This window comes from Triturus cristatus, chromosome 2_1 (genome assembly GCF_964204655.1).
Source record: "Triturus cristatus chromosome 2_1, aTriCri1.1, whole genome shotgun sequence".
Taxonomy (NCBI): Eukaryota; Metazoa; Chordata; class Amphibia; order Caudata; family Salamandridae; genus Triturus; species Triturus cristatus.
The window spans coordinates 1,002,889,468-1,002,903,172 of NC_140581.1; the positions used below are offsets into that span (position 1 = coordinate 1,002,889,468).

A 13,705-nucleotide genomic window follows, 5' to 3' on the forward strand; every position below is an offset into this window, starting at 1 on the left:
GCAAGGAGAACTTCTGGATGAGAAAGAGTTTGGGGACAGTCAGGGTTCTATGACTGAGAGCAGTGAGACTGTGGGTATTGGTGGAGTCTGCAGTGTCAGAACTATCACATTCTGTGGAATGAGCGTTGATGAGTTTTTAGTGTAATACTGTCTCTGCTGGACCTACGTGAGTCGTGGTTAAGGAGATGAAAATGAGACTGGATTAGAAGAAAATGTGTAGGTGGGAGATGAACAAGTTACTTACCTTCGGTAACGATGTATCTGTAAGAAACATTAGTTAGTTAGATTCCTTACCTTAGAATATCCCCAGGAGTCAGGCTGGATCCGGATTTTTCGTCAGCAATACTCTTGCGCGTCACTAGGCGTCGTCTGCGGCTCCACGTCCGTCGTCGGCATAGTGATCGCCGGGATGACGTCACAGGAGTACTTAGACACCGCCCTCGCGCGCTGATGTCAGTTCTTGTACATAGCTTTCCGCGCCAGGAACGCAGTGCCATGCAAGAAACCGACACTGGTGCCAGGAAGCTAGGGCCCTGAAAGGGGTGAACTTAACCCTAGATATCAGTTAGCAGAACGGGGAGGATGGGTGGGGCGCTAAGGAATCTAATTAACTAATGTTTCTTACAGATATATCATTACCGAAGGTAAGTTACTTGTTCATCTGAAAGAAACACGTTAGTTAGATTCCTTACCTTAGAATAGATACCCCAGCAATACCAACCCCGGTGGTTGGTCTGCGAACCAAGATCACACCAGGAAGACCTGGAGAACGGAACGGCCAAAGAAGCAGTCTCTCCGGACTTGGCTGTCCAGGCAGTAATGCTTGGCAAACGTGTGCAGTGAGGCCCACATTGCTGCCTGACAAATGTCCTACAGAGGGACTCCCCGTTCCAGGGCAGTAGTAGCCGCTGTGGCCCGAGTGGAAAGGGCCCTCAGTCCCACAGGAGGTTCCTTCTTAGCCAAGGAATAACAGGCCTTAATGCACAAAACGACCCACCGAGAGATGGTTCGCTTGTGCACCGCCCGTCCCTTCTTAGCGCCCACGTAGCCAACGAAGAGTTGGTCGTCCACCCAGAACTGTTTTGTGCGGTCCAGGTAGAAGGAGAGTGCACGTTTTAGGTCCAGATGGTGGAGCCTCTCTTCCTCTTTCGAGAGATACGGTGGCGGAAAGTAGGTGGGCAATGTAACAGACTGGCCGATGTGAAAGGCAGTAACCAGCTTAGGGAGAAAGGAAGGACGAGTCCTGAGAACAACCTTGTCCGGATGGACAGAGAGGAAAGGAGGTTTAGAAGAAAGAGCCTGGAGCTCACTCACTCTTCTGGCAGAGTTAATGGCAACCAGGATAGCCGTGTTAAGAGTCAGAAGACGAAGAGGACTATTATGAAGTGGCTCAAAAGGAGCGCACATCAGATAGGTTAACACCAGGTTCAAGTCCCGTGAGGCATTACAAAAGGGACAGGAGGAAACATGTGAGTAATGCCTTTAAAGAATCTAGCAACAACAGGGGACTTGAAAAGAGAAGGCTGATCAAGAAGCCGTAAGAAGGCAGAAACAGCTGAAATATATCCCTTGAGGGTGCCCAGAGCAGAGCCCTGCTGGGCCAGGGAAAGAAGAAAGAGGAGAACTTCAGAAAGAGTGGCGGAAAGGGGATCCACAGCCTTTGCTGTGCACCATGCCTCAAATTTGTTCCACCTGCAGGCGTATACCGTTTTAGTGGAGGGACGCCTGGCTGCCAGAATGACATCAAAGACTTCAGGACGCAAGTCAAATGGCATCAACTGCCGCCGCTCAATCTCCACGCATGGAGGTGGAGGCTGGACAGGTTCGGGTGGAGGACCGTCCCCTGCTGCTGCGACAGAAGGTCCTCCTGAAGAGGCAGTCGAATCGGGAGATCGATTGACAGACTGAGTAGCTCGGGATACCAGTATCTTCGTGCCCAATCCGGAACCACAAGGATGACTTGGGCCCGGTCGCGCCTGATCTTCAGCACTCTGGGCAGAAGTGGTATAGGAGGAAAGGCGTATAACAGACCGCAACTCCACTCGCGACGAAAAGCGTCTCCGAGCGAGTGCCGCCTTGGAAATTCCAACGCGCAGAACTGATGACATTGCGCGTTCTCTTCGGTGGCGAATAGATTTAACCAAGGCTCTCCCCATTGCCGAGAGAGGCCTTGCGCCACGTCCGAGTTCAGACGCCATTCGTGAGTTCTGAGTTCGTCCGCCCTGGCATTCAGAGAGCCCTCCAGGTGTTGAACCACCAGGGTGATGCCCTGATGTTCCAGCCATGTCCAGAGACGCAGAGCCTCCTGACAAAGGGTCCACAACCCCACCCTGCCCTGTTTTTTGCAATACCACATGGTGGTGGTGTTGTCCGTGAACACCTGCACTACACTTCCCCGTACAGAGGGAAGGAATGCCTTCAGTGCAAGCCGTATCGCCCCTAGCTCCAATATGTTGATATGGAGCCGGGACTCCGCCGGAGACCAGAGGCCTCTAATCTCCGCCTATTCCATGTGGCCCCCCCATCCCAGGAGGGACGCATCCGTCACCACTACGTGCTCCGGTTGGGGTAGGGAGAGGGATCTGCCACTGACCCAATCACGGTCCGTGAGCCACCACTGCAACTGTCTTGCAGTGCCCTCCGAGATCAGGACGTGGTCGGACAGGTTGCCCCGATGTTGAGCCCACTGAAACTTCAGGTCCCACTGCAGAGCCCGCATCTGCCACCTGGCGTGATGTACCAGCAGGATGCAGGAGGCCATTAGACCCAGCAACCGCAGGACCATCCTGACCGAAACTCGGGATAAAGGCTGAAAGATCAGAATCAGAGCCTGAATATCCCGAACCCGCTGTTCTGGAGGATAGACCCGAAACAGCGCCGAGTCCAGAACCGCTCCAATGAAAAGAAGCTTCTGGGAGGGACTCCGATGCGACTTCGGCACGTTGATGGAGAACCCCAGCAAATGCAGCAGGTTGGCCGTAGTCTGGATGTGGGAGACGACTGCCTAGGGCGAACCCGCCTTCAACAACCAGTCGTCCAGATAGGGGAGGACTGGAACCCCTAATCTGCGAAGATGAGCTGCAACCACCGCCATCATTTTCCTGAACACCCGAGGGGCACTGGTGAGGCCGAAGGGGAGCACAGTAAACTGAAAGTGCTCTTGGCCTACCGTGAACCGCAGGTAACGCCGGTGGGCCGGTAGGACAGGGATGTGGAAATTCGCGTCCTGCAAGTCCAACGCTCCCATCCAGTCTCCAGGGGCTAGGGCAGCCAGAACCTGAGCTAAGGTGAGCATCTTGAACTTCTCCTTCCGGAGGAAGGCGTTGACGCTCCTGAGGTCCAAGATAGGGCGTAGGCCCCCTTTGCCCTTCTTGGGAACCAGAAAGTAGTGAGAGTAACAACCAACCCCGTTCTACTTCTGGGCCAGGAACGCGCTCGATGGCCCCCTTGGCCAAGAGGGCCACAACTTCCTCCTGCAGAAGTTGCAAGTGATCCCCGACATGCGGTGGTACTGCGGTTGGATGGCTGGAGGGGTCGCCTCGAAGGGGAGGGAGTAGCCGCTTCGGACAATTTGCAGCACCCACCTGTCAGATGTGATGGTACGCCAGTGGAGCAGGTGATGGCGAACTCTGCCTCCCACTGGTGTGGAATGGGCCTGAAAGCTCGGACTAGGTAGGCTTTGAGGCAGATGCTGCAGAAGCAGATGTGGGCTGACCGGCTCTCTGTCCCCCTGCTCTGCCTAAGCGGAATCCACGTCCGCGACCGCATTGAGGCTGGTTCTGCGGCCTGTGGCTAGACGGATGTGCAGGGGCGCCCCTTCCTGGGCCACGAAAGGGCCGAAAAGCGGAAATTTGTGGACACGGGGCTGAGAGGCCCAAGGACTTGGCCGTAGCCATGAAGTCCTTAAAGCGCTCCAGCGCACTATCCGCTTTGTCGCCAAAAAGGCGACGGCCATCGAAGGGCATGTCCATGAGTGTGCTCTGGACATCCCCGGAGAAATTTGTGGATTGCAGCCAGGCGTGGCGACGAATCGCAACCGTCGTCGCAATCGCCCTACCTAGCGAGTCCGTGGTGTCAAGCCCACATCGAATGGAGTACCGTGCTGCATCCCGCCCTTCAGCAAGAGCCTGGGCGAGCCGTGTCCGGGCCTCCTCCAGACACTGGGGCAGCACGTCCGCCACCGTATCCCACAAGGAGTGGGTGTAACGGTCCAAAAGGCACGCGGTATTAATGGACCACAACCCCAAACTGAGGGAGGAAAACAGTTTCTTCCCAAACTGTTCCAACCTTTTGGATTCCCGATCCGGAGGAGCGAACGGTTAGGCGGTCTGGGACGTAGAGGCCTGGATAACCAGACTCTCAGGGGTGGGGTGCACTGACAGAAAGCTGGGGTCGCCCGGAGCAGGGCGGTGGCGCCGGGGCACGTTCCAGTCCACATGAGTGTCTGTGGAGGGCTTGGACCAGGTACCCATCAGAACGTCAGTGAGTGCCTCATTGAACTGCAGTAGCGGCTCTGAAGAGCTTACTGGCGGTTGAAGCACTTCAGTAAGGAGGTTAGTCCTCACGGCCGCTGCAGGGAGCTCCAGGTGAAGGGCTTCGGCAGCACTGCGCAGCACCACAGAATAGGTAGCACCCTCCTCCGTAGCCACGGAGGGAGGAGAGATGAAGCCAGTGTCAGGCGAAGTGTCGAGACCACTGGCATCCACCAGCTCGTCTGCCCAGTCCTAACTAAACTGGCACTGCAGTGCCAGAGGGTCCTCAGACCCCTCCCAGTCATCCCCGTTATCCGTCTCCTGGTAGACAGGTAGAAAGGACGGAGCCGGGCGGTAGATGAAATGCTCATCAATCGGCGCTAGAGACGGCGCCGGACCCGGACTAAAAGAGGGGACGACGTCATCCGAAGACGGTGCCGGGGGCGGTACCAGAGGGGTCGGCGCTAGTGGAGAGGTCGTAAGGTCAACCGGCATCGACTGGGATCCAGGCCTGGAACCCACAGGGGCCTGCGGCGTCGGGACCGAAGTCGACAGGGCCGAAGCCGCCGGCTCGCTAGGCCTCCCAGTCGGGCCTGCGGGGCCCGAAGGCGCGCCGGCAGGCCTCGACGGTGGAGCGAGACTCCTCATGGCCACGAGGAAGTCCCAAATCTCGCCCGGAGCTGCATTAGGCCCAGGGACCGGAGGGTATGGGGCCAGATGCGACTCCTGCGACTCCGATGGAGCCACGCGGGTGGTGCCACCCGAGCCCTCAACCGAGTCGCGCGACCGGCGAGGGGAGTCAGAAGAGCGATGTTGCTTCTTCGACTTCTTCTTACTGTGCCTCGACTTACCTGAATGCGAGGACTTTGAACCTGACGAGCGGTGATGACTTCTGCTCTGCGACCGGTCCCTCGACCTCCTCCGCAACCTCGAGCGGCGCGGAGCCGACTGCCGGATCTCGAGGAGCTTGCGGGACCGCTCCCGCCTAGCCTTCGAGGTCAAGGCCCGGCAGTCGGGGCACGACTGGTCATCATGGTCGGCCCCAAGGCGGTTGAGACACCGACGGTGGTGATCCGTAACCGACATCAGTCGGTGACAGGCGTCGCACGGCTTGAAACCGAGCATCCCTACCGGCAGCAGGAGTCGAGGTCGACTCGAAAGAAGACCGAAAAAAAAGTCCAAAAAGTTAGTCAAAAAGTGACTAAAGGGTATGCTCTTCCCGGATCTGCGCTTACTGGCGCAGAAAAAAGAAGAACTGACGTCAGCGCGCGAGGGCGGCATCTAAGTACTCCGATGACGTCATCCGGGCGAACACGACGCCAAACGCGGAGCCGCAGACGACGCCTAGCGACGCGCAAGGGTATTGCTGACGAAAAATCTTTCCGGGTCCAGCCTGACGCCTGGGGATATTCTAAGGTAAGGAATCTAACTAACGTGTTTCTTTCAGATTATCTGGTTACATGTAAGGATGATGATTTTTAGTGAGCGACAAGTACAAGTTGTTGATGGTTGAAACTGGGGTTCTGGCTATTCATATATTCTTCAAACATAGAGACAGTTGACTGTAAGAAAATGCTATGATTTTAAATGTTATTAAAATTAGAATATGTTTGACTGTGTTTAATGTTGAATTTGGGTTTTAACTCAAACAAGCATTAAAGTTATTTAGCTGTTTTAACAGCGGTAGCTATGCACTTTTTTTTATTGATTGTGTTAACTAGTACAAGTATGACAAACGTACTTATATTTTCCATTGCGTTTGTTAGCTACATTGAGTTATGAGCAGACAAAAATATATAGATTTCTTTAAGGTCTACTTAAGAATAGAGTTCACAGAGTGTGGGATGGCTTTCTTTGTGCTCTCGAGGGTAATGTTGAGTAATTTCCCAAGGCTCCTTTTTTTCTTTACAAATTCTATGTATTGACAATAATGTTGACTCTTCCCTACTTTGTCCTGTCGAAGTATAGTGTTTAGCAAATAAACTGGTGGAACTACAAGGAGATCAAAAGAGGTTTATAAAAGTATTTTTGGAAAGATTCAGCAAGCATTGGCAATGCCAATGGGCCTGGCTTTAAATGAATGTTATATGGTAATATGAGACATTACAAGTAAAGAGCATGGGAAGACATATATATTAGTGTGGAGGCAAAGAACTGTAGAATAATACTGGTGTAGGTTGAAGGGTCAGATGACAGCTGCACTGTCAATCCAGACCTAAAAATCCAAGTAGGTTAATGACTACACTCCTCCCATCTGTGCTGCTGCCAGAGAAAAATAACACAAGCTAGCATTTCAACACTTTGATAGCATTCCAATTTTATGGAATAGGCTGCTTAGGCAACTGGATAAATAAAATGATAGCTGTGTGGAGGGCAAGCACTTTTTTGTGTGGACGCACACAACTTCTTCCCAATCAAAAAACATGGACTCCTGGCTCCCAACGTGTGGGCGGAGCCATAACCCCTCTGTAGTGATGCTCACATAATTCGCTGGCGACAGCTGCGTTATCAAGCCACACCGTAAAAAGTAAAACATTTCTCCTAGCGCATCTTTTACCTTTCACATCTTTTGGATAGTGACCACTGGTGAGGATGTTTCATAAAGCCGATTTTTTTTACATTTTCTCTTAAAATGAATGTATGTGAAACACGAAATGAAATGTACTAAATAAAATCATTAAGAAATATCAGATTTAATTTAAGAACAAATGCATCCCAACATTATAATAAACAGATGCAAGCCAATGTTCGCCTGAAAATAAATAATCAAATTAAAGAGATCACATAAAATATAAAATGCCCACATAAAACAGACTTTTACATAATTTTCTTACTGCACAAAAAACTAAGAAATGCATTGGTTGCTTATCTTTACCGTTCCTAGTTCTGAATGATTGTTATTAAAATGCCAGCGTTCTCTGCATGTGCAGCATAACTTCAAGTACAACAGGTACAAAACTTTAACTCTTAAAATATTTTTCCTAGAAATATGTTAACAAAATGGGTCTCTGACTTTATTTTTAAAGTGATGCAACAAGGCTTTGTCAGTGTCTAAAAATGTAAACAACCCCATTCTGAAAACAGTGCAGCTTCTAAATAAATATGGACTTAATTGTTGAAAGGCAGAAACATTATATTGGTAAATTCATGTGCCCAAGCTCAAGTAAAGGCAACAGTGTGTCTGATACATAACATGAATTAGAAATGTACGTTTAAATGAAAATATGCCCCGCACCCTGTCACTCTTGTTAAGAGATTTTGTGACAGTAACAACCTTACCAATCTACAGTGTAACACTTATCTAACCACTGCAAATTGCAGCCAGGCCTGCCCTTTGCCCTGAGCCCTAGTTTACACGTGACCCCACTTGCGGGTTTTGAACCCGTGGTGCCTTGGGGCGGGCTGGGCCAGGCTTCGTTAAGGGGCGGAGATCAATAGAACGCATCTGGTCATCGCTGGCGGAGCCTGGACAGCCTGGAGTGGGAGGTCACAAAATGTCCAAACCCATCAGCTGTGCTCAGAAGGACAGAGTGCCCTGGGCACTGCTGCGATTAAGGAATGACTTTAGAGGTTTTTTTTTAGCTGAGAAACGTCATCTGTTCAGGAGAGTGATTGTCTTCTAAAAGGTACCCTATTACTTCCGCCCTTTACAGAGATGATGTTTCACCTCAGCTGTCAAGAATATAGCTATTCTTAGGGATTACACCGAGTGGCCCCTATGTAAACATATCATACATTCACGTGGACAGGAGAGAGGATTCCACCCACCACTAATGAAAAGACAGCAAGGTCAGCATTCCACTGACTGAACCGTGAGGTATTGCGCACCCTTCACACAATTTCTCCCGCCAAAACTCCACAGAACTCGGTAATCGCCAGGATTCACATTTACGCAGATGGGCCCGAGACATTGTTTTCAGTTCGGTCTTTCCCAAGCGACCAGTACTCTTCCGTCAGCCTTCTCTTCTCGTCCATCTTCTCCTGTACCGCTTGCATGAGATGCGAGGCGAAGGGAAACTGAAAAGAAACACAGAGAGACCTCTGAACTGTATGATTCCAACAACAGCATTTACTACAACAGGATTGCTAAGGCCATTCGATTTCGTGTCCCTCCCGGTAACTTGTACACTGGCTTGCCTGAGCGCCTGCTTACTGAGCGTGGCTCTGTGTTTCCATCATAAAAATGATAAAAGGGGGCACGTAAAATGAAAAAGATAAACGTCCTATTGAACAAGTCATGGTTTGGCGAGCATGTTAATGATGTAATCTGCAATACTAGCAGAGCTGTCATTTATCTGCAATCGGATGATCAATACGAGGTTCCAGTCATCTCTGGGGCACCGGCAAGTGAAACCATTCTGCTGACTGCTCTCCAGAGAGAGGCGGCCGGCTAGAATTATCAATACGGCTCCCAGAGCTGCGGCCTCGTAGGTACGGAGTAATACACCGAGCCCTGTGTGAATAAATGCTAAAAGAAACAGCCATTGATCACGAGGCTGCAGACAGGCTTGTCTCGAGCAGGACAGTGTAATGGCCTTTTAACAAACAGCTGACTCCGCACATTTCTGAAGTCTGGACTTTTTGATAGTATTGTGTACATATTTTGTCGCCATTTAGAGCTGTAAGGAATGATGGATTTATGTCCCTTAGCTGCCATTAAAAAGAAAATGCGTATAAAACTCAGCATAATAAATACCACAAGATTCACCGGGCTTTACCTCATGCGAGGAAATGTGTGTTCACATACACACGGGTACTTATAACAGGCTGGAGCCACAAGCCTGTCTCACTAAATATTTACCCGCGCCACTGCCTCACAACAAACTTACGGGCTTATTTACAAGCCCCTTGCGCCGCCGGTGCGTCACTTTCCCCCCCTATTACAAGTGACGCAGCGGTGGCGCAAGGGGCTTGTAAATAAGCCACTTAGTATCCAGTTCTGTCTTCGGCTCACAGTCTGACAATACTCCTCTGGGACACGCCCAACGCCACCCACCTTGTTTTTAAGTATATTAATGGTAAAAGGTCCCTGCCACTGTTTTTAGGTCTCGCCTGGCGAAAGCAGTGCATACGCTGCTCTCGCCATGGCAGGACCTTTTGGAATCGATTCAGCCAAGCTGAATGCACGTGCGTCCAGATGGACAAACATGGCTGCTCTCGCCATCCGCATAGCTAAACATGCACGCGTAGGGACAAAAAATGCACGCGCATGTGGCCAGCCCGACGCCATCTTTAACACGTACGCGCATTTTTTTGTCCGCATGCGTGCTTTCGCTTTTCCTCCCTCCCCCCGTCAGCCCCTAGGTACCGGCACACACGCGTAATGCTTTTTTCCTCATGGAAGTTTGATGTTAAGTATTTCGCCGCCTCGCTGTGTTTCCTAATTTGACCTAACATGGCCCATTATCTGACCCCCACGTCACCGCATCTATACCAATGTGTATTAGGATATAAGCCCCCGTCACCGTATCTGCCCCCACAACCCATGGTCTCACCCAAGTGTCTCCCTGAAAGGCTTTTATATGTGTCACCCCCATTAATCTATTTCGGGCCCCTTATAGGACATTACCCAGGGGACCACGGCCTTCTGGTAGCCCCCCGCGCCATCACATGCCCACACCACCGACCGACCCCCGGCCCTGTGCTCACTGAGCTGCTCTCTGCCCGCATGACGCTCACACGCCCCCTTTCTGCTCGCAGCACACCTGTAGCTCGTGTTCCCATATAAACATGTTTACGGCCCTGGTGAGTCACATCTGTTCTGCATATGTCCCATTATCTGCCATCCATCCTTCCACGCATTCACCCATCCATCCGTCGTCGATCCATCCATCCATCCATCCATCCATCCATCCATCCATCCATCCATCCATCCATCCATCCATCCGTCCATCCATCCATCCGTCCACCATCCATCCTTCCACGCATCCCTTACATCATCCGTCCATCCATCCATCCAAGCATCCTTCCAAGCATCCATGTATCCACCTACCTATGTATGCATGTACCCTGAGCTGCACATATGGACTCCATGCGTCCTGTTAGCCGCTCACCTTATGCCTCCTTCTCTAACCCGCACTGGTCCTCGCGTCTGCCTTGTGTCCCCTTGCACAGCCCTCTTTCACCTTTAAGGTCCTATATATGGCCTCCTCTCTCTGCTTCGTATGCCCCCTTTAGTTTCTCCTCTGCTCCATCATCTGCGCCCCCGATGTATCGTTTCTTGGCACTCTGTAGCCCTTACCTGTCTCTAGAGAGCCCCCCTTGTCAGAACCAAACGCATGTTTCATTTTTGCAAAGCTGCTGCATCACCATCACTTGCACGCCAAACATTCTCCTGATGCCCCCCCCCCTCCACCCCCCATATGTGGTTGTAGGGGGCATGTGTAGTGGGGGGCAGCGAGCATGATAGAGAAGCGTCTGGAGAAAGTCTGCTAGCCCAGGGCTAGTAACATGCATAATGGACAAACGAAGACGTCCAGTTCAGTGGAAGGGAATGTTAATGGTGTTTTACATGTTATGGGTATACAATGGCTATGGCGGCTAGTATAGCGCTTACATAGCCTGAGAGCTGTTTTGGGGGCCCTTAGCGCTGGCCCAGGGAAGCAGGTGCTATATAAATACAATTATAGTGTGTCCCTGTCTGACTCCTAAGGCTGGGGTGTCTCGGGGTTTATTTCATCCGCCCTCGCACGCACTGCTCAAGCTGGTCTCTTGCAGATGTATCCTCTCTCGCGCTGCTGAACAAGCGCCTAGAGGCCAACTCCTCCTGTACTTTGCACACCTAGCTCTCCAATGTGCCCTGGCTCTGGACGAGCTAACGCCGAACCGCTTCCGTGCCATTTCCAGCTGCGAAATGGCTTTGGACGCTGAAGCGTGGCGAAATCTTAATCGTGGGAAATGCGCATGGAAACAACCCCTGTCGAGGTTATTGCTGCTCAGAGCTAGACAGCGGTGCCGGAGTGTGGGGCGTACAACGGGAGCAGACTGCACAATGATGCACACTTCATCGCGCGCCACAAGCCACTCAGCTGTTTATGCACACGTTTGTGTTGGCGTTTTACCTGTATGCATGTAGGCGGTGCTTGTATAGTGCTGACATAGACAAAACTCCTCGCAGCGCTATTAAAGGTGCTCTATTGCCACAATAATAGACCGATATAAATGTCTTGCTGTTGCAGGAGAGTCTGGTTTTGAGAAGAACTTTTGTCAATTGTTCGCTTTTCTTTCTTTGGCATCTGAAACATTTATTTTTCCTACCAATTTCAAATCGGATTTTACATAAATGTGTGTTTTCGTTTTTAATAAATGGTAAAGTAGAGACACAACGTATAGCAAACAGCAGATCTTTTCTATTTCTGGGCGACGTTCTTTGCAGTCCCTTCCTAAGAGTCTCGGTTGGGGCTTGGGGGCGGGAGTGAGCGCTAGATTGTAAAATAAAACAAGCATTGAAAATGCAATAGGTCTCGCGTTTGATTAAGTTAAAGCCATTTGCTTTGCTAATGGTATTGTATAGCAAAGCAAATCGCTGTAACTTAATTAAAGGCAAGACCTATTGCATTTTCAATGCCTGTTCCAGAGTCTCCTCAATTCTCAGTCCCACTTTGGTTCACTCCCCACAGATACACAAACGAGTGTCATTCGATCTTGTAACGCCAACCTTGCACTTTTTCTTATTAGCTCCCGAGCTGTCGCCACTAATCTATCTTTATCTCTTTCCAAATTGGATCCCCAGAAAAAACAAATAGAAGAATCGCCAATAACTTATCATTGTTTCTGCTGGTTAATACTCTTTATAATCCCACCATGTCCCTTGAGTTCTACCATAAGTTACTTAAGTTACAGTTTACAATCAAAGTAAAGAGGACGTCAAACCACTCACACATATGGACACCCATACCACAATCAATGACATGAAAATTCGTTTATTTTGGCTCTGACATTGCCTTGCTCATCTAAAAAGCAACATTCTTATAGTCTTAAATTGCACAGTGGTCCTTTTAAGCGTATCTGCAGCCTTTGACGTTGATGAAAAACATGCTCATTGGCCACCGGCAAATAGTACCCGGCCGGTCCAACTTTCTTTGGGAGGGTTCACATCTTTGTGCAGCAACCAATAACTTTCTCTGTAAGAGCCTGTAGCGTTACCCAGGGGCACCATTCAGCACCTCCCTCATCCACTAATGAGCATTTCTATATTTGCCACTCCGTAAGACATCCAACATTTGTAGACTTTTCTATTGGCTCCACATTCTCGGTCAGCTGGCTACAAGGCCTCTCAAGCTTGCCATCACAGACCGCATGCTGGCTTCCCAGGGGTCCAGTATATAATCCGAGTGCCTCTTCTGGTCCTGAGCCATCACTGGCCATCAGTCAACCTCACCGACCTCCAGGCTCACTCTGACGGTCCTCACAGCCCGTAAAACTGCCTATGCCTCTGCCCTGCTATGAAGCCACTGTGTGTCACCCTCCTCTGGCCCTCAGGTGACCATTAGACTTTCAGAGAGTCTCGAACCCTACCTCACCAGAGAAGTCCTTAGCTAGCTTTAAAATTCTCTGTGGCAACAACCAGGGACCCGTACTTGCCCCTCAACTGGGCGCATAGACCCTCAGCCTGCTTTCACCGTCCCAGTGTGCCTGACACCAGAGCCCTACTGCGTCTTCTATGAGCTCTTTGGGATAATTACCGAGCCATTAAGTATCCCACAGCAGTCACTCACCGCAAGTGAGCTCTAACAGACACATAGGCTTCCTTCTAGGACTCTCTAAGTCCTTGATTGACCCTTCAGGAGTCCAGTGCCCCTTTTCGAACCCTCTCAGATCACACAACTCCTTCCCAGATTGCTCTCACATCCCCAGGTACTGGGGCTCGGGCACCTGCATTCCCATTGCAGCCGAGCACTCCTTTGACTTGAAGGTCCTTCAGCGTATGACACAGCGCATATTGATGTGCATAAGCTAACATTTGCACTTGTTACCATAGACTCGATGTGAAAAGCATCGTTCTTGTGTCCTCTGCAAAGTACTGCATGTGACCTGCATAAGACAAATTCAAATACTAGTAGGAGGTCTCATTGGGTTCACACATGTTTCAGAGTTCCTTGTTTACCTTGCTGGTCACAAGTCGTTATCCGGAGAAATAGCTCATACAGTCATGTGCTAGCTGCAAACAACTTCATGATTTGTGTGAAATACATTTGAATCCATACAGGATTTCATCTGTAGACATTCGTACA

The 13,705-nt window shown here is 50.4% G+C and overlaps 1 protein-coding gene across 1 annotated transcript in view; it reads right to left on the minus strand.

The window, feature by feature from the left end:
• Positions 1 to 7,146: 7,146 nt before the first annotated feature.
• The window catches only part of CNTLN (centlein), a 1,182,709-nt gene continuing 1,176,150 nt past the window's right edge, over positions 7,147 to 13,705 (minus strand). Inside the window, exon 27 of the mRNA XM_085634784.1 lies at positions 7,147 to 8,489. Within this exon, the coding sequence (XP_085490910.1) occupies positions 8,361 to 8,489 (129 nt within the window). The 3' untranslated portion in view covers positions 7,147 to 8,360. The remainder of the gene's footprint in view (positions 8,490 to 13,705) is intronic.